We start from the raw sequence: 21,711 nt of genomic DNA, 5'->3' as shown, positions 1-21,711 counted from the left end.
TCAATACATTGTCTTACTACAGTAGGCTACATGGAATTTCGATGTAGTAGCCTAATTTATGAAGCTAATGGTGTAAAATCAACATCCAGACTCAATTAAGTTATGAATGTAATTGAAACGGGTATTATTACTGACATTTTGCTTTTTTCGATAAGTAAAGAATACTGGCAGTTTGTGCCATCTTCTTCACTAAAACCCAGAGGCATCAGGTTTTGTTTCATGCTCTCCATGGCATGCGTTTGAGCTTCTGTATGATGACTTTGAATGGCTTGAATTTTTCCTCATAATCACATAAATTATTCATTACAGTTGTGATGAAACAAAACTTTGGACTGGACATAGTGGCTATTGTAGTTATATGATGATTTATTTTAGAACAATAATGTCAACGGAATTTTCAGATTTTTCAGTGCTGGCTTAAAAAAAAGAACATGGATCTGGTTAAATATTTTGGTTGCTCATGACTCTTATGACAATACATTTTTTGACCTTTATTTGTCCATGTTCTGGGTGTCTTGTTTTAGCACAATTCAGGAGTTTGGTGTGTGGTAATAGGGATACATTTCCATGGCACATATGTAAAAGCTGTAATTTAGAAATGCACGTTTGGCAATGATTGTTGTATGTACTATAATAATTCAAGAAACATAGTTTTCTAATTTTTTAAATTAGTTGGTTGAGCTACATAATAATTCTTTGATGTAACAGTAATTTAGGCAGTGTATAGGATTACTGGTACTAGGAGTAAAAACCTATCAGAACCTTTCCAAAATTAATAAGGTTTTTGTCTTGTATCAGACATGACAAATTAGCTTTTAGAATGGTTTAAGTGGAAACATCGGAATATAACACAAGGTCCATTTCTGCAGCAAAGAAACTTATGAATGACATTTTGCAGAAGTCAACTACGTACGAATATAGCACACAAATATAAAAATATTCAACAATATGACATATAATTTACAACTTGGCAGCAGGTATCAGACCTGTACAGATGGAGATTGGACAATGGATAAAGGTGTATTAAAATTATGTTAATATTAACATATAAAGTGAGGAATGTTTGAATATTGCATAAATTGTATAAGTACATTGAACATACATAGGAAGTGAAGGAGCATCCATAGGAGGTCATGTGATCAATGTGATCCCTGAGATTAATGTTGCTGGTTGAGAAGCCTGATGGCCTGGGGGGGAAATCTATTTGTGAGTCTGGTCGTCCGTGCCCGGATGCTCCGGTAGCGTCTGCCACACGGCAGCTGCGAGAACAGACCATAACCTGGGTGGCTGTAGTCTTTTATGATTTTCTGTGCTTTCCTAGGGCATCGTGTGTAGTAGATGCCTTGCACAGAGGGGAGGTGGCAGCCAATGATGCGCTCCGCTGTCTTCACCACCCTCTGGAGGGCTTTGCGGGCAGCAGCGGAGCAGCTGCCGTACCAGGCAGTAATGCAGCCAGTGAGGACGCTCTCAATGGTGCACCTGTAGAAATTGATGAGGGTTTTGGCAGAGATCCAGGATGGTGGTGTCGTCTGAAAACTTAAAGATGGTGTTGGAGCTGCGTGTGGCCACACAGTCGTGCATGAACAGGGCGTACAGGAGGGGGCTGAGTACGCAGCCCTAACGGGCTCCGGTGCTCAGGGTCAGTGCAGAAGAGGTGAGGTTACCCATTCTCACCATTGATATCACATTGAAAAATATTGAAAAAACTTTGCGACACATTGTGGTACACATACCGAAATATGTGCTCATTCATGTACGGTGGTTTTGGGTTTCATTTGGTACTGCCACCGCTAAACATCTTCCTGACAGAGGCAAGTCTGCACATATTTTTTTTGTTTTTACACAGGAAGAACTTGTTGTTTGAACAACCACCATCAGGTGGCAAATGTGAGCACTCCAAACCATATCTGACAGTTAACACCTCAACCGTGGGACTCACTAACAAACTAAAACAGTGGCGTGCTGTCAAATTGCTGCTGCTCTTATTTTTCGGGAAAAGAGAGGAAAATACATTATAGCAACAGCCTGTAAATGGGGACACGCTTGTTACCCATAAGATTTTTGTGTGTATTTGAGTGAAATTTACGTCTATAAACAGTTATTCAGCAAACATTGTGGTTAGACTGTGAAACTTAACAACAGTCAGATAGTTTTGAGCACAGTCTATAGGATAACGTCATCCATGTTAGTTTCACTTAGGATATAGAGGAGAGTCGGTATAAATGTAACACATCATATAAATGTTACACGGTCAATAACGTTTTGTACAGTGCTGCTGAAGTCGCCATTTGATGATTGGATGGCTTACGCGCTATTGAGTCTTATACCCACTGAATAATGGAAAAGAAACAGCCACCTGATCACATGCATTTATTATAAGCACATACCAGATTGGTCTGTATAGTAGGCTATTTGCGTTGCTATTTGTTTTTGTGTTCATTTTTAATGCATAAATAGGCTATGGCCAAATTAATTGAACTTTTCATTTATTACATGTAAGATCTTGTTAGAAATGAAATGATCTGTTATCAATAAGATAAATGCATCCTTTTGCAATGCTGTAAAACAATGAACATATAACTTAATTCACAGGTCAATACATTGTCTTACTACAGTAGGCTACATGGAAGTTTCGATGTAGTAGCCTAATTTATGATAGACTAATGGTAGTAAAAATCAACTTATCCAACTCAATTAAGTTATGAATGTAATTGAAACGGGTAATTATTACTGACATTTGTGCTTTCTTTTTCGAATAAGTAAAGAAATACTGGCAGTTTGTGCCATCTTTCTTCACTAAAACCCCAGAGGCATCAGGTTTTGTCTCATGCTCTCCACTGGCATGCGTTTGAGCTTCTGTATGACTGACTTTGAATGGCTTGAATTGTTTCCCTCATAATCACATAAAATTAATTCATTACAGTCGTGTGATGAAACTGATAAAGACTTCAGGGTGGGGATGGACAATAGTGGCTATTGTAGTTATAGAAATGATTTAGAAATGGTTTAGAACGGAGATAATGCCTCCAACATATTTTCAGTTTTTCAGTGAAACTGAGACTTCAAATAAACTGAATAGACTACATGAGATCTCCTGGTATATAATCGATTTGTGTGCTTTGCTTTCCCTGCTCTTTATGACTGAAGTAATTACTTTTTATTTCTTTGAACCTTTTCTTTCCATTTTGTTTCTTGTCTTGTTTTGCACATTTCTGTGATTTTCTCGGTGTGCCGGTAATAGGGATACATTTTCCCCATGGCCTATATTACAAAAATGCTGTAATTTAGAAATGCAACTGTTGGAATTGATTCAGTTGTGTACTTTATTTCAAGAAACATATGATTTTGTAATATTTTTTAAATTAGGTTGGTGTGGGAGCAACATGAATAATTCCATATTGATGGTAACAGTAATTAGGCAGTGTTATAATGATTTTTACACTGAGTGCACCCCTTAGCGAGTAGGGAAAATCGTAAGGTAGCTATTCCGTAGGGTTGTTGCAACAATTTTGTGTTTTTCCTCCTTTGGTATTTAGGTATTATGGAAATTTAGTTTTAGAATTGGGATGTAAACATGGAATCCTGTGTGGAATATGTAATGTCAGCAGGCCATGTGTCTGTAGCTAGCTAATAGAAAAGTGAATGACATTTTCATGAAGTTATCCATAGCCTATCCATATTATTACCATCTTTTTCTCAAATGCAATATAACATGTATGTTCATGCCAATGGATGACTGGTACTTATTGTGAATTGTAGCTATCAGACCTGTGTTCTGTAGGTGTTCCAACAACCTTCAGTATGCAGTTATTGTGTGCCACTTTGGATAAAAGTGTCTGCTAAATAAAATGTAATGCAATCTAATATTACAATTGTTATATTTCGGAGGTATATAGTTTGAAATAATATGTTGAAAGTTTAGTAAATATTCATTTATTATCATCTTCAATAATTCAATGGGTGGGTGTATTGCAACTTATGAATGTCGCTTTGCATAAAAAAATAAATTTTTACTAAGCCATTGATTAGAAACTTAGTTAGCTTTGTTAGTGAAGTTGGCTAACGTAGCTAGATAGCATACATGCTGTATTGAATTCAGTTCCCCTGATTGAAATAAATGCAGATGAATTACTGAGATAGCTAAGTTGTATAAACAGTAACAGCAGTTCCCATGGGGGGGAGGACATCTTTATGGGAGAACAGAATTTGATTCAAAAGCTACTCAAGCTCAGGCATCTAGCCACCTAACGTAACTAGTTAAAAGTGATGTTACTTACAGGTCCAACAGCAAACAGGCCAGCTCTGTGTCGCTGTGTCTCTTGATGACACCACTGAGCAAAGCAATTCCAAGGTTGGCTCTAGTTTTTGAACAAGCCCTGTCAGCTTTTCTTTTTTGCTTCACTGTATATGGTCTTCTGAGCATCTGCCATCGCAGCAGGTAACCAGCAACAAACACTTCGCTGGAAACCCAAATCACGGCCACCCCTCCCTACACAGAACGCCTGCCCAGAAACATCCCAAACTCATATTAGAGTAATAAATAGGCTATAGTTAGAAGGTGCACAAATTTGGCAAAAAATAATGTGAAGACTGAGATTGCCAGTGCATCATAGATATGCCTTAGCATCATTATTTTACAATATTTTAAAGTAAAAAAATCCTGCATAGTATGTATTTACATTAAAAAATTTGAATAATTGATGTTGACCAGAAGTAATAAAAATACATGCAACCTAATGTCCATGAACTACCATAATCACAGATTGTCAATGAACTAAAACAGGAATAAAAATTATAGCAATAAGGACTGACACAATGAATAGCATGTTACCCACAAAATAAAGAGGAAATTAACTGAGCAGTATATTAGGTAATTAACAAGAGGCACAAATTATTTAACAGGGTGTGATAGTGTCTTGTATGACTTGTGCAACCTAGGCAGGAAAGGAAGAACAAGAAGGAAGAGGAGGGTCTCCTGTGAATCTCAGGGTGCTGAATTAAAAAAATGGATAAATGCATCAACCCAGGTGTTGAACTGGAGTCCCATTATTATGCCAAAAGCCGAGGCTATATTGTAATAATTTTAAATGATCTGGTGATGCCGCAAATATGAAATAACTGATGAACTACATAAAAACTAGGAGGGAAACTGCCTTCAAAAAAAAGGGCGCTTTTTCCATGGCCCACAGTAAATTCTCTGATTGGCCAAGGTGACATGGCACGTGAACGTGGTCAGCTTGTCACTTTTGTACAGTGTAATGGCTGCCGAGTAATTTGCAGCTAGCGACAGCGGCTAATTTATAATAAATTAGCTAGCTTTGCTAGCTAGCTAAGTCAGTTAGTTCAAGCATAGCATCATAGCATAGTGCAGAATATCGGTTAACACTCAGTGACCACCAACTACACTGATGGTCAGTCAATCTCAGATGCGCACATTCTTTTTTGTCCCACGGAGCTGCTCCTAGTAAACTGTCACCATAGGTTTTTTCCAGTCGCTTTAAAGAGCCACCCAACCACTACCGTCTGTGTATAAGGCTACCCGCAAACTTTAACACTGGTCTATAGCTAATCTTTCGCAGGTCACTTAAAACGAGTATAAATTAATACTGTCAATTTTCAGACTAGACATCCTTGTAGATTTTTCAAAATCCATCGGCTGTAGTAGTTTAGTAGTTCTGACGGGCTCCCCGCAAGTCTCGCCGCTGTCAGACTATCCGTGGATCTGCCTTTCAAGGCTATCTAATAGGCCTAAATATTGAGAAATCATGATGGAAATGCACACAATGGAAAAAAAGCCTATTTTGCAGCCCCAGAATGTTACAATTCGGCTATATTGACAGAATAAACTGTCATTGTGTAGTTTATTGCTGGCGAGATTAGCCTATGTTGAAATCAGTACCCAACCTTAAATGCAGTTTTACTGACATGCACGTTTTGCTGGTAGCTTAACCTGGACATTGTGATATTTCTCAATTGAAGTGAGAAGCTACTTATGATATGTAGGCTACATTTGGTATATGGTCAAAACTTATTTCACATGGGAAACTTGGTTTTGGTTATGTAAATGTGAATAAGGGTGATTTTAACAGTGCAGAGAGACAGGGGCCAATAGCTAGCCAGCGACTGCCAGGTCTGTCCCAATGTTACTGGCTATCTGCGGCAATATACAATCTGATGATAAAAATGCGTTTTCAGTACAGCCTGTATTGAGAAATTCTATCACAATATGGGAGAAATGTGCCGGGAGTGGCAAGTTACTAAATGATTTTTTAGTTAAACAACTTAGCTTGTTAGACTGACAATGGCGTGACCAATTTAGCAAACAAACCTGCTATAGGCTACTCCCAAAATTAAATAGCCTAGCTGTATGGACAGTACTTTTCATTGTCATATGTTATAGTCCAACAACGCTTGAGATATGAAACCATAATATAAACTATGTACAAGATGTCATCAAAATAGCCTTATAGCCGTTGGCTAACATTAGCTAGTTAGCTATCAAGAGCTAATTAGACTAGGCTATTTCCAAATTACCTTGTAGCCAACAGGTTATAGATTCTGTTCCCCCTCAAGTTATGTATTGTTACAGTGACAACATGTAACTTGAGATGTTATGTCTTGGGAAATATTACTCACTGCAAAGCATTTGAAACTTTAATTATTAAGCACAAGGTAAAAACACACACGCAACAGTTGCTAGTCAGCTAAGCTAGCAAAATTCATAACTGTTAGCTAACAAGTAGTTAATGCGCTATTTAGCTGTACTAGGCCTACCCAGAGCCATCGATGGAGCTCTACGGCTCTAGGCCTACCCACAGTTCTGTAACTGAAGATAGTCCAGATAGGCCAAGTCACGTGATGAAGACCCTGTTTCAGATCTCATCGATTGTGTTCTCAACCAATCAGAGATCAGAACGCCTAGTCAACACAATTGGAATAGTGATAATTGGTCATCATTTTCTCTGTTCTGTTCAGTCAAAAAAAAGTTTTTGCTCCAGGAAAAATGTTTTATGTTATTGCCTGCTTCTATTGAGTTTTTGGCATCTAATTCGTGCAGGAGCGAGTTCATTGAATTTCTACAGCTCTTATAGGAAATACATGGCAGCCTCAGCATATAATTCTATTTCCAGGCCGTGGCAGTCATCTTGCGGTAGTGCCACATGCGGAAGTATCGAATTGAATAGAATTGAATGGGACCACATGACCACGTTTCCCTTCTAGTTCTTATACAGTTCAGTGGAAATAGAAGCTAGAAAGAGGCCTCTTCTGGAGGCAAACCAAAACCACACCCAAACCGAAAGAAGAGTTAAGCCGCATTTCCACCCAAAGTACCCAGAACTTTTAGTCCCAGGAACTACTTTTCAAGGAACTAAAAGGTTCCTTCAGCCCATTGTTGTCTGTGTTTCCACCGCGGTCTAAAGACCCGCAAAGATTAGGAAAATTAGTCCGCTGATGTATGAAAAAGCAACGTCGTCGTCGGTCCATTTGTCGTATGAATTTTTCTGTAACTCCATACTACCACCGAAGTACATTATTTTTCAATAATGGGACAGCCCGGAGGGGTTTATTCCACTTATACAATGGGTTACCAACAATGACTGTATATGATTACTTATTGATTTTTATCGACTTAATCACCGCGGCCATTTGGGCATATTATTTTACCGTTCTTACGCAAAACTCTCATTGGTAGTTCGACTTGGACCGTTGTTATGCAACAAACAGGATATAACAGGCCAATATACAGATTGTAACTGTTTTATATATCCTCTCAAACACATTATGTTTTTATGCAAACATTCACTTTCATGTCTTGACATCCCGGGCGACAGAATGCAGTCACATTCCACAAATAACTGGTAACAACATTTCTAGCAGAAAACATGCACACGTCGTAAACAAATTGCAAACGTCACGCACGACCACCCGGGTATATGCATTTCATGACGACACATTTCATGATGGCAACAGTTACAACAGCTGACCATTGTAGCATTTCTATACTAACAACTTCTTTACTTGGCAAAATGTTCTTATCAGCAAACGCCGCGTTTCTACATGTTACCCTCGCCCTGTTCTCTATCTACTGACATACAATTTGTACGTCTGTACTGTCTGCAACACCCCATTAAATATATTAAATTTCAAAACATGACTCATTCATAATTATAACTACTAGTAGTCTACGTGGAAAAAGTACATCTGTTCTTCTACACAATTTCATGCTTTCCTTCAACAGCTATATACACGATAGCTAGCTAATACCACTCATGGTCAGTATATTTTCTTTGAAATAGTCTGTGATCATGTCACACTTCACCTAAATGCCCATTCTGCAAATATTGTTTCAGCTACTCAGTTTAATAATTTCTGGTCATTTCTTTGGTACTACTGTTATTTACTGATTTGCAAAGATTGCTGGGAAATATGTCTGTGCATGCTATTGGCCAATGCTAACTGTTCTGTTTCTCACAACTGTTACCTACTTTTCCTTCTCGAATTGTCACATAAGGTCAGTGATCTACCTAAGGAAGACAGCAGAGTCTTACCTACAGCTAAGCGTATCCAAATGCCTTATAAACCTCATAAACACAAATATTTCAGAAGAAATAACAGAAAATGGAGCAGATCAGAAGGGTACACAAGTTGCGACCTCAGGAGCTCACATTGAAGGACCTTGCTGATAATTTTCTCAATGAACGCTCGTTGGATGGCCATCAAATCAGTGAGTACATACACTGGGGGGATTTCTGTTGCGTTTCTCATGGTGCCAGTCTCTTATATTTCAACCACCCTGCCGTTTGTCACAGCCATTGCTTTATCTTTTGCTTTTATCTACTGCTAAACAGTAACGTTCATCAGACTGTAAAAATTCACACGAGAATTACTTCTTTTACACCCAGATCCACTGTGCTACTCATCACGAATTATGTGATCAACTTCGTCCCCCCAAAATCTCATTCTGCCTCCCAATCACAGCAGTGTACATCCGGGACTGGCTACGATATATACGTTTGCATGTATGTGTACACATAGTTCTACATTTACATGCATTACTGTTATCACTTTCTCAGAACACTTTGCAAAAAGACTTATGCTTGCTTGCTTGTCAACTTGATTTTACAAAATGTACAACCTCTTCAACATTTCCAACATTTGCACGTGTAAAATACTCTAAATGCTGCACACACACATACGTCAATGCATACATCCATACATACAGTGCATGGAATACTTAATTGTGACGACGTTTCCCTAGTAGCATATAGAAAAAGGGGGGGGTTCAATAAATACATATAAACTTACATATAAACCTCTGAAATACATATTTCATCTTACAAACCTATCCAGACATATGTTTGCCCCAATCATGTACTATAGGCTTGATATTCCGATGAGGTTTCATCTACAAAATACAAGAGTATAATTTCTTCTGTAATGTTAAACAATAACATATCTTCTTTCTCAACACTATTTTCTAAACAAAACGATTTCATTCATGTGTCTCATTCAAGATGTGCTTCCCATACACCCAAAATACTGCATGTATGCAGTTCTTTAAACATATTGTGTAGTAATTTAAAAAAAAAACATACATTGCCTTGACACACATGCTTTCAATGACCACATTCTGTTCACATGGTAAGATGAAAAAACATAGGGCCAAGTTACTTGATAGAATTTTGGAAGCACTGGGTAGCAGCATTGCTTTGGAATATAGCATGCTGCATTTGCTAAGGTAGGCAATATTCTTTATTTTAACTTGGTGTAAGTTTGATATCAGTAATTGTAATGGCAGGCCTAGATTTTGAAAGTGTTAATGTATTGCTTTGTATTCTGACACTCTGCACAGGCCATTTATTTGTGTAGGTTAAGAGTTACAGTGGCTATTTATTGCATTGCTGCGTTTTTGTGGTTTTTGTGTGTTTTTGATGCTCCTTTTTATGGTCTGAGTTTTTATTGCATTGTAGAAGGCGTGCGAGTTGTTGGTGTCTGCATATGGCAGACATGGCTGCATAACTGCATAACTTTGGCTTTTCTAAGCCACCACTTCATTCTCCATGGTCCACAGCACAGATGCTTTTCCAATGTGAGAACAGAGTGGAGGATTTGCAATTGGAGAGGTAGGCAGAGCAGGCTTTATGCTTCTCTTCAATAAGGTTGCATATTTCAGGAGACTTCTGATAAAACAACTCCTGGTGAATCCAATAGTTTTAGAAGCTGCCTTATATATGGTTGATCTAATGGTTGCCCAGGAGCTTTCCTCTTCTGCTATTGGATGGTCAGATTGGGTGTCCAGTTAGGGAAGATTTTCAGCAAGGTGGTGACGATCGGAGGCAGTAATGTCAAGGGATCTGAGGGCCTGACAGTTGAGCGATCTGGAACGTTTTTGCTTAGTGTTGTGGTTTTGAGTTTTGGATCTGATGAGCTGATGCTTTGCCCTGCGCATAGCTTGAGTGATGAAGACTTCACTTCGATCCTGTTGTCAGGGGATAATATTGTCCAGCAAGTGCCAGTGCTTGGACCAGGTGCAGGAGCTACTTTGTTCCTCCTGAGAGAGAGGGGGTCAACCTGGCTGCGCTGATTTGGTGAGGTGTGAAGTGTGGGATTGTCCTTGCAGAAGGGGACTGTCTTGTCTGAAAACAAGCAAATTTATGTATTTAAGTGGCCTTATATTTTTTGGAAGCAGGGCTAAAGCACTAGGCTATATTATTATGAAAAGTTTCCTGGTTTTAAGCCCTTCATAAAAAGATCAAACATGACTATGGTTGGAGGTAATCCAGCTCAACTATCAAAGAAAGAAAGAAACATGAAAGTTTTTCAGCTACTCCTGACGAAATGAATTTTCGCAAGTTTGCAGTCTCCACCTTCAGGTGCAATATTTTAGATGTAACAAAACCAAATTGTACCACGTTGGTTTCCGCTTTAAACTGAACCTAATTCTGAAAATTGAGATTTTAACTATCAGAACTCAACAACCGTCATCTATATACACATTAAGAATTTCACTCAATGATTTCAACTAAATTACAAATATGGTATTCGAATTTTAAAGGATTTTTGTGCAGCATGTTGCCATGCGGGGTCTCTGCGCCCATTGTTTGGGTGTCCTGTATCTCTTCTGGAGGGTGGTAAAGTCATTAAACTTTCAAAGAAGAGGAAACTCTTCAGGACACTGCTGGTTTATTTATATTTCAACAACCTCCATCATGGCCCTAATTGCCCCAAAGGCATTCTTTTGGTATTTGTCACAGGGAGGGGGGACAGGATTTAATACATGGTATAACAATTAGGACATTGTTATTGTAAATGTAATATTTACCATGTATTTACATATAATAAAAAAGACAAATGTACAATTCACCAACACATTTTAAAACATCTAATCCATGTCAGCTTGAACGGTCCCATTGTGACCTGCTGGCCAGCAAATCTATAGCGACACTGATTTCAGTCCCAAACGATAAGGTGCAGTGCTTTGTCCTTGTTAATGTTGCACTCGTGAACTGAAAGGCTGCTCATTTCCACTAGTGTCCCCCCAAATCCTGCACAGTGTGCAGGGGCTTTGTCTATGGTGACAGGTACCAGACAACCCAGAGGTAGCAAGGTGCCTCTAAGATGTCTTAGCTGCCACGTGTGGAGGCGCTAAATTCCCGGAATCCGCTTTGGCTTTTGTAGCCAGGGTTCACTCAATGGGGTCTGCGGACAGCAACCGTTCAGGCTAGCACCCAGTGGTAGTGTATGGATCCAATAGCACTTTTGTTCAGTGGGGGCAATTCATTTGAGGGCTTAGGTCTTTTCCCTCACAGCAACTTGAGAAAGGGGTTGGTTAATGGAAGCACTGCATGTGGTAAGTGCCATCTGTCCATTTAGGGGAACTCTCTTGACTGAGTTTACAGTTCATGGATTGCCAGTCCACTTAAACCCAGGCACAGGGTAGATGTGTCCATAGGTTTATACAACCACCTTGAAGGGAAAGGGACATGGTTTCATATTCAAAAGTGGTGGTCAGGATATAAAGGGAGGCTGCCAGTTTAACCTCCAAGAACACCAGTTTAGTTACTGGCAGTCCTTTGGCTTTTCCACTAACACATGAAAAGGGGACACCTTCTGTCAGTCACTCCTTCTTGGCCATGAGGAAAATGGCTAGTGTGAAGTATTCCACTTCCCACATCCTCTTCCAGGGCTTTTCTTTCTCTGGTTTTGTTCTGTGGGAGGCCCTTTAGCCTGTGCTCTTTTTTCCCAGGACCTTGGAAAGCACAGAAGTCAGCATTTTGCCCATAATTCAGGCTGCCCAGGAAAATGTTACAGAGTCATTTCCTGGAGGCTGGAATTAGGGCTAGGAGACTGTGGGAACTGGATCTTGGGTGCACAGTGCAGGATGATGGGCCACCCTCTCTTGTAGTGTGAATAGAGGAGTGAAGCTGTCTTAGATGGGCTAGTCCTTTCCTCATGCATGGGGGCCTTAGCACAAACCGCTTCAGTTTCTCAAGTGGGTTCCTCCCTTTTAGTGGGTGCTGTAGTGGTAAGGGAAGCCCATTGTTTTTCCCTGTGTTCTCTCAATGCTGTGGGGAAAGAGCAGGAGGGCTCTTGCACCTTCTTGCAGGGTCTGTTGTGTGAGAACCCAAAGAATCACATCTTGACTCCATATTCCAGTGGCAGGAGATAAACTAGACAACTACAGGGAGGATGGAGCTACAGGGGACTGCCAGGTTTCGATCTGTTGAGGCTGCCTTTCACATGATCCCAATGATGCAGCTGGTTTATTCGATGTCGGCCTATACTCGCCATGACAAGGAAAATCGTACAGCATATATTGCGTTTCTGCTGTGGAGTTAGTGATGCCACTTGACCTCTGTTGTTAGTTTGTGACTACTTATTCCTCATCAGTCCACATGTGGCCTCAGCTTATTTAGTAACTGTCCTTCAATATGTAAAGGACTGTCTGTTATCCACCACCTGTGGATGCAGTTGGTAGCAGCCAGCTCTGGCCCAATGCATTATCTAAAATAATTTAAGAAATATGCTCTTGAGTTTTTAGAACCATGTGAGATAGTGTATGTTAGTGATTTATAATTTTGAAAAGATAACCTAAAGGGTACGGCTGTGGTATTTGCCTATGATGTTCTGGCCATGTTCTGGATGATTGTACAGTTGAGGAGTGGGCATGTCAGAATCACAGATCCATTCTCGTAAGAACAGGCAGCCACCTCATATACATACTATAGCACCATTCAGAGTAATGTTTTTGTCATGCCAGTAACAGCTTGAAGGGAAGAGAATGAAAGTTATAGCAGTAATTTAAGGCTATGTTTCGTTCCTCAGGACCTGGAGTTCCATGGCGTGATGCGATTCTACTTCCAGGATCGTGTGGCGGGGAACTTTGCCACCAAATGTGTCCGTGTGTCCAGCACTGCCACCACACAGGATGTCATTGAGACGCTGGCCGAGAAGTTCCGGCCTGACATGAGGATGCTGTCCCTACCCAAGTACTCGCTGTATGAGGTCAACGTCAGTGGTGGTGAGTCTGAGGCCTGGTGACTCCCCACTACCAGCCGCTTTTTCATGGTAGAGCTTGTAGCAGGCTGGAACTTGATGCCAATTTTACACTATAGACCCGAGTCCATGTTTGTTCCATACACCCCTTTATAACTACATCTGGAGGATACGCTTTACACTATAGTTGGCTGGTTCATGATCCTCTTTTTCCAATATATATTGTTCCACCATTGTTCCATCATTGTTCATGTCATAATTTTACATTTTTGCAGGGTTTTCTAAATGGCATAACACATGAAAAAGCTGTACAGATCTGACCAGTGCAGGTGTACTTGAGAATTAAGCTGTATGAATTCAGTGTTCTGTTCACACAGGTGTTTTTAACGCTTAGGGGAAAATGTTTTGAATAAATTACCATGGAGTGACAGGCTTCTCACAGCTACTTTATTCTTTAGTGGTTATGGTTATGAAAACAGGAGCTCACTTGAATTGCTTTTCCTAATCCTATATTTTCTGTACCTCATTGTTGGCTGGTTTGTCGTTGAAGCTATACGTCCTCCCAGCTCCCTAACCAGTGACTGGATAAAGTGCCTTTACTGTGTTCATAATTTCTCACATGGATATGTGTGTGTGTCTGTGTGTGTGTCTGAGTGATAAGAAGTGTGATTTGGAGCCATTGATTGACTGTGCTCTTAGTATTTATTGTATACAGTACAGTGCTTTTCAGGTGTTTTTTTGTAATTGAAAGGCAGGTGAAATATCTGGCTGTCATTTCATTTTTTGTGCAGAGGAACGGAAGCTAGACCTTGGTGAGAAGCCCCTTGTGGTGCAGCTCAATTGGAACCGAGATGACCGGGAGGGCCGCTTCGTCCTGAAGAATGAAAATGACTTTGTCCCAAAGGTGGTGCTGGATGCAGGCCTTTCTGAAATTCTTATACTCGTCCCCTTTTCTCCATTACCCATTTATACAACAGTTTTATTCCCTCACACATAGAAATTTGCTTAATTTTCCTCATAGACTGGAGGAACAGGAATGTCTGGTGCTTGGGGGTTTTTTGTCAGTGTGCTATACATTTTCAGATGTGGCTTGCCAAAGCTGTTGCATCTCACACAGGTGTTTCTTACTAGCCCCCATCTTTTCTGCCTATTTCTATTTGTCCTAATCTCTAAAGCACTCTGAGATTAATAATGAAAAAGGTCATTTGTTTGCCAGCTGAAACTGTATGGTCTTTTGGTGCTGTTGGAGAAAAAGCAGGAAGTTTATGTGTGAATGTGTGTAGAGGTTTGCTAGTTCCTGTAGGTGCATGCAGTTGTGTAACAGCTGCTATAGTCCAAGGTGTGTGTGTGCGCTTGTATGTACACACATGTGAAAGCAGGTGTGTTTGTATGAGAATGTTGAAGTGTGTGTCTGTGGAATTTAACACTGTTGTTTATTACTTGGGGGTTTTTGTGTATTTCTACCTGTGTTAGTGAAAATGCATGTGTGTATTTGTACCTGTGTGCCCATGGGAGTCCATGCTGTATTATGATGGTCCCATCTTGGGAACAATGCAGTGTAATATTCTGTGCTTCCACCCATCCCCAGCTCCTGTCCACTCTCCCCATTTCACTCTCATCATCATATTATCACAGGCCAGTTAGACCTCAGGAGGATACTTTGCTCTCAAGCATTATTCTGTACCCAACTAAGAGACTAGTCACTGCAAGAATTAAGCGCACTTCAGAAACAATGTGTCCTGCACCTTGCCCCCAGGTCCCCCAAAATACCATTAAGTTGCAGGGAAACTGAAATGTTGGGAGTGACTGCTTTCTGGGGGCAAACTGACTCTCAAATGCTGTGAGATTGCTGACTGCTTTGGCTTTTCCGGAAGCTTGGAGGTACTTAGATATAAACAATAAACACTTACTGTTGTTTCTATTATTTTCTAATCTTTCATGAAGCTGTTTGGTAGAATTGCTAAACAGATTATACAGTCAGGACTGCGGTGTGTTAAATGTGTCAAAATGGGTCTAAATCGTGTCTGTTTTTATCTGAACATTTGAAAAATGTTACATTTTTTGGAATGCTATATTTTATGTTATATTTGGTATCCAGCAACTTAGAGTAGACATTTTATCCATGTGCACAGGTGGACATTAACTGAAGCAATTATAGGTCAGTGGCTTGCTCAAATGTATAATCGTGGGAAGGAGGAAGGCAGTCTTTGTTTTGAGGACGGTGAAGCCAGATGTACACTCTGTTCTTGTTCACTTTTAGTATTATTTTCATATACCTGTCCAAGCAAATGAATGGGTGGAGCTGTAAAGTAATTTCAATTCATCCTACTTTTGAATCTGCTTTGTTTATCTTCCGATCAGGCATTATGATGCACAAGGGAATGTAAATGGGTCTGACCTAACAGGCACCTGGAATTTTTCTTAAATACAATAAAATACAGAGAAGGAATGTGGTTGGCCAAACCAAGAATTTTAAACTTCTGCCTTTAAAACTATAAAAGTACATACCAAATGTGTTATTTTAATTAAATTAGAATATGTTTTCTCCAAGGGGACATTTTTCTAGCAGCAAGTAAATATTGAATGTTACTTGCTGCTAGAAAAATGTCCCCTTGGAGAAAACATATTCTCACTGGCAGTTTACCTTACAGTTACATGTGCCTTTTAAACAAAAGGTACATGTAACTGTAAGGTAAACTGCCAGATTTTTTCCATGTTATTTATAAAGAACAGAACTTCACATTAGTGTTACTTCTGTTTAACCCTTTGTGTCCTTGTCCCACATACACAGAAGATGAGCAATGGTCCAGAGAAACATGAAAAGGAGGGTGTGATTCAGAATTTCAAGAGGACTCTGTCCAAAAAAGAGAAGAAGAAAGAGAGAAGGAGAGAGAACGAGGGCCCAGTTCGTGTTCCTGACAGAGACAACCTGCTTTTTAACAGAGATGATGGGTAGGTCTGCTAAAAATTAAAATTCTAATATTAGTATTAGGGCTGCACAATTCTGGATAAAATGACAATCACATTTTTTTTTTTACTTATAATTGAGATCACAATTCTCTCACAATTCTTGGGGACAATTTTTTAATACAAATATTTGTTTTTGTTCTAATGCAGACAGAAGTACAACAAAAAATATTGTCACCTGTGGCAATTGGGGGGGGGGGGGGTGAAACCAAAGGGCTAAAGGATCTCAGCATATAAGAAATTTAAGAATATTAAAGCAATATATAGTGGTTATGCAATGATGTTATTATACAGAAAAGAACGATGTTTCCTGTTTAAAGGATTAACATGGTGGTTGAATGTGACACTTGCCAGTTGTCTTTAGGCAACAACAAAACAAATGTGCATAATTTTTTTATTATTCAGTCATTTAAATATATTTTCACAAGCTAGCTAACTTAGTATATCAAGTATTGATAGATAGCTAACGTAAGGACGTTGACTTATATCCAATAATAATTTTTGCTCGCTAGCTAGCCAAGTTAAGATAAAAGCACAACTATAATGTTCTTATGAAAGCAAACTACCTAGCTAGCTAACATTAGCTAGCTAGCTAAATGAATATAACCAGAAATAGTCTAATAGTCCTTAAAAGGCACTCTAATTTAAGTGAACCTAACGTTATTCAAATATTTGCATTGTCTTGCCTGTAAGCCAGCGTTGCAAACTATGGGTCTCGAGTTATCCATGGGTTCCCAAATATGATTTAGAATTAGCTATCACAGCAATCTGACAGAATTAAACACTCACTTCAAATTTGCGAACACGCCATTGTTTTCATAAGAGGGTCTTCAATGTGTAAATCGACAGTAAACATCATTAGATTAGCGTTGTTATTATTAGGCAATCAGGTATTGAAGAATTACCACTTACTACTTTGAATGACACAGCTCCAATGTGCTCACACAGGATAAACGAACACAACAGGGTTGTATCAACTCGGAGGTAGCTACAAATCGCTGGTTGATTTTAAAAGTTAATTAGCTTGAATGTAACCTTATGCAGAGCAGAACCTGGAAGGTAACAGACATGGAGATAACAGACCTGCTTCGACTAATCAAGAGATAGCTGAATGGTGTAGTCATTGAATCAAGTGTTAGTTCTGGATTGGAACAAAAGCAATCTATTCTAGTATTTGAGTATTCTAGGACTGGAGCTGAATACCACTCCAGTAATTGATTTAAATGTTTTTATTACATCATAGTGAATTAATTAAACAACTTTCCCATGTCTGAATATTTTGCAGAACTTGTCATTATTTGGTGTTGGAAAAAACCCAATAATTGTTACAATACACTCTGGTTTGTTTGATAACTTTAATAAATAACATTCTTTATTTCAAACGTGTAATAATGAAGTTCAAATTTAATTTGCATTACATGTCAAGTCAAAGCACAGTAGAAAGAGAATAGCCCTTAAATGGACATTTACATTTTAGTCATTTAGCAGATGCTTTTAATCCAAAGCGACTTCCAAGTAGGTGCAACGAAACAAGCCAAGTGATAATATCAAGTCTAGTCAACAATCTTAGACATTATTTACACAGAGTGCTACAGTCAAATGGGTAACTTGAGAGCACAGCTAAGTGCAGAAACCTGTTGGGATAAAGGGGGTTACTGTTTTATTTTTTATAAATTTATAGAAGATGCTGTTTGGATAGGTGAGTTTTTAGTCTGCGACGGAAGATTGAACGGGTTTCAGCAGTCCTGACAGCGGTGGGAAGTTCATTCCACCACCGCGGGGTCAGTACAGAGAATAGCCTGCAGCGGGCTGAGCTAACTATGAGTGTTGTAAATGTGTATTGACCTGCAAAAAAGAAGATATAAATATATTAGTAAAAGCATAGCTCTTTTTGCGTCAATCTAGAAAATACATCACTCTAACATATAAATAACAACATTACCGATAACGTTATCTATCTAGTACTAACCTGGCTAATGTCACCGAACAGGTCAAATGGGTTTTGAGCGTGAGAGAAAATGCGGGAGAACAGGACACTGACTTTTGTCAAGCTAGTCTAGCTTGCTGGATGAAGTTAATTATCCAAACAGCTAATGTTAGCTTTTTAAAATTGTTGGTCATTTTAGCTAGCTAACTAGTTAATGTTAGTGCAAAATAAACTAAAAATTAAAGCCGCAAGCGACGTTGGGAGGGGTCCAAGCATTGGCACCATCGCGCCCCCTATGGAGCGATTTTAAAATGGCTCTGTCCTCATGATCATACACCTTCACCTAACATATCTACTGAATATCATGATGATTGTATAAAAAATTGATGACTTATGACTAATTTTGTGCTAAGAGACGCTGTCGGATGACTTAGTTACGTCGCCATGGATATGTCCTGGCCGCTTCCCGTAAAGGCCTTTACTATGTCGTAACACTTAGATGGTCCGGCGTGTATGCACAGCTGCAGTGTTTCTGCGCCGCAACTAAAAAAGACGTCACACTAGTGTTGTCACGATACCAAAATTTTGACTTTGATACTGATACCAGGTTTAGTATTACGATACTCAATACTGAAATGATACTTGAAACTTAAACGATGCTAATTCGATACTCGGTACCTAACGATACTGAAATTACCTTGATAGATCAGAAACGTAATGTCCACAAGGGTTGACCTCATTTTCGAATTCATGGTTTATTAACAACCTGGTTCATTAACAACCTTTAAGTTGAAGCCTCTTCAACATATTAATATGCATAGGCCTATAGTGTTACAACACTGAACAATAGAAAAATATGTTAAATATATTTAAAAAATTAAACAGTTGTAAACGAAATAATCTTTAAAACAGGTCTTTCACCTTTAAATAAATTTAAAAACAGCATATTTTAATAACAATACAGCATCTATCTATAATAAAATATTTCCAAATTGGAACACCTATTGCTACTGAAGTGAACTGAGTCAAAGCTTGCGCTGTATCAAGGAGCTGAGTGCACAAGCGCAAGTCACCTCACTTGGCAGCCTTAGTTGCTACTGCCTTCTAGCGAAAATTCTGACAAATTACACTTTTCATCCTCTCAATCAGTAATGCGGGAGACAATTTTCCCTGGCTTTTACATTTGACTCAGAACTACCGAACGTCGGAATATTCTAATACCGAACCGTTTCTTTTTTTTTCTTTTCTTTTTTTTTTTAAGTGCCGAGAAAGTGCTGAAGTTTTGGTATACCGTGCAACACTACGTCAGACACATATTGCAATCCATTGCTCAGTTTAGCAGAGAATGCACATTTCAGAGCGCCACAGAGACAGATAGAATAATAACACATGAATGCACATTTCAAATAATAAATACGACATTGAGAAAAAACGGAAAAAAGACGTAATATCAACTCGCGAACTGCGTGCTGAGCGCAAAGTAGCCTACCGTTTTATTTATTTAGACATTGGCAGATAAGAAAAATTTTGGTTACGTTGACCTATAAAACGCTATTCCAAAAGCAAAATCAGACATGTTATACATCGTTAGAAAGCTTATACTCTCACCTACTGAATAAATGAATTGTCAATCAAGCCAAATTGCCCTAAAAAGGGCGACAACGACGTAAGCAGCAGGTGTGGTATTACGCACAGCTATTTTTGAACGTAGCCTACCCAGTGATCAAAAATGCGCGTATATTTCGCCAACGGATTGTCCAAGACAATATATGACCACTCGTTCGCAAAAGGGACATCTCTACGTGTAAAACCGATGGTAAGATTGTATATTTATTAAATGTTTAGTCCCAGATATTGACTGTAGAATGACATGGTATAATGTAAAAAATTGTCTCGTTTATTTCGTTATTCAGTGAGCAGCGTTTTTACTGCTGTATTGGCATATTTTAGGGCTAATGTCGGGTTTATCTTGTTGCTACGGAATATTGCATTACATTACATTACAGGCATTTGGCAGACGCTCTTATCCAGAGCGACGTACAACAAAATGTATTACCATAACGAGGAACAAGTGTGTCGAAAACCCTAGAGGGCAGTAGCCTACCGTTCTAAGTGCAGGGAACAACCGCATAGTTCAACTTGGACCCTGTAGGTTAAACTGATTAACACTAACACAAACAAGAACAGCAACAACGCAGTCTATGCAAAAATAGAAGCAATAGTTAAGACGAGTTAAGACTAAGTCACGTACGAAACAACTACCTAGTTACAACCCTAAGCTTACAGTCAATGTAGAGATTAAATTGAGAATACGATTTCTCTCAGCATAATGACGGATTTAAAGACTAAACGAACTCACCCGATATTGTCTTCAAATGGACCGTATTATTTATTTGGACATTGGCAGACTACAGCATAAATTGCGTCTTTTGTTTATATTCAATATTAGTAATTGCAGTGAGAAACTGCAGCTGTAGGTCGTTATGTTATGGTAGCAACGGAACGAAGCGGACTATGAGGCTACTGTCATTGTTTCATTATACCAGCGTGTTTTCGCGCGTTTGCACAGAAACTCAGAACCTATCAATAAAATAGTTTAGCTATTTCTCAGCATAATGACAGATTTAAAAATTAAACTAACTCACCCGACACTGTCTTCCAATGCTTCCCGACGGTCAGACCGTCCCCTCACTGATAAAAACTAGATCCTACGGCAATAGTTAAGACGAGTTAAGTCACCTACGAAACAACTACCTAGTTACAACCCTAAGCTTACAGTCGATTTAGAGATTAAATTGAGAATACGATTTACAGCATAAATTGCGTCTTTTGTTTATATTCAATATTAGTAAATGCAGCGAGAAACTGCAGCTGTAGGTCGTTATGTTATGGTAGCAACGGAACGAAGCGGACTATATATGTATTAGGCTACCGTCATTGTTTCATTATACCAGCGTGTTTTCGCGCGTTTGTACAGAAACTCCGAACCTATCAATAAAATGGTTTAGCTATTTCTCAGCATAATGACAGATTCAAAGACTAAACGAACTCACCCGATACTGTCTTCAAATGGATGCAGGCTCAAGAAAAGTAATCATTCATCCTCTCAAAAAGCTTTTACTAACAAACTTGGTAGCTTAGCATGCACTCTGGGTGGCACTGTCTTCCACTGCTTCCCCGAGGTTCAGACCCTCCCCTCACTGCTAAAAACTAGACCTACGGTGTCGGATTACTTGCGTCGCCATGGATGTCGCTTGCCGTAAAGAAGTTTACTAGATGTCGTAACCGTTTAGATTTGGAGCCACAGCTCTTCCGCACCC

At 39.2% G+C, this 21,711-nt stretch overlaps 1 protein-coding gene across 9 annotated transcripts in view; it reads left to right on the top strand.

Moving 5' to 3' along the window:
• Window positions 1-21,711, top strand: part of LOC135254964 (afadin-like) — a 197,425-nt gene that overhangs the window by 11,118 nt on the left and 164,596 nt on the right. For all 9 annotated transcript variants that reach the window (XM_064335658.1, XM_064335648.1, XM_064335635.1 and 6 more), the window contains 3 exons: window positions 13,327-13,522; window positions 14,289-14,401; window positions 16,289-16,449. In XM_064335658.1, coding sequence (XP_064191728.1) covers window positions 13,327-13,522; window positions 14,289-14,401; window positions 16,289-16,449 — 470 coding nt within the window. The remainder of the gene's footprint in view (window positions 1-13,326; window positions 13,523-14,288; window positions 14,402-16,288; window positions 16,450-21,711) is intronic.

Source organism: Anguilla rostrata, chromosome 1 (assembly GCF_018555375.3).
Source record: "Anguilla rostrata isolate EN2019 chromosome 1, ASM1855537v3, whole genome shotgun sequence".
NCBI classification, from domain to species: domain Eukaryota; kingdom Metazoa; phylum Chordata; class Actinopteri; order Anguilliformes; family Anguillidae; genus Anguilla; species Anguilla rostrata.
This window is presented reverse-complemented; position numbering and strand designations above follow the sequence as displayed.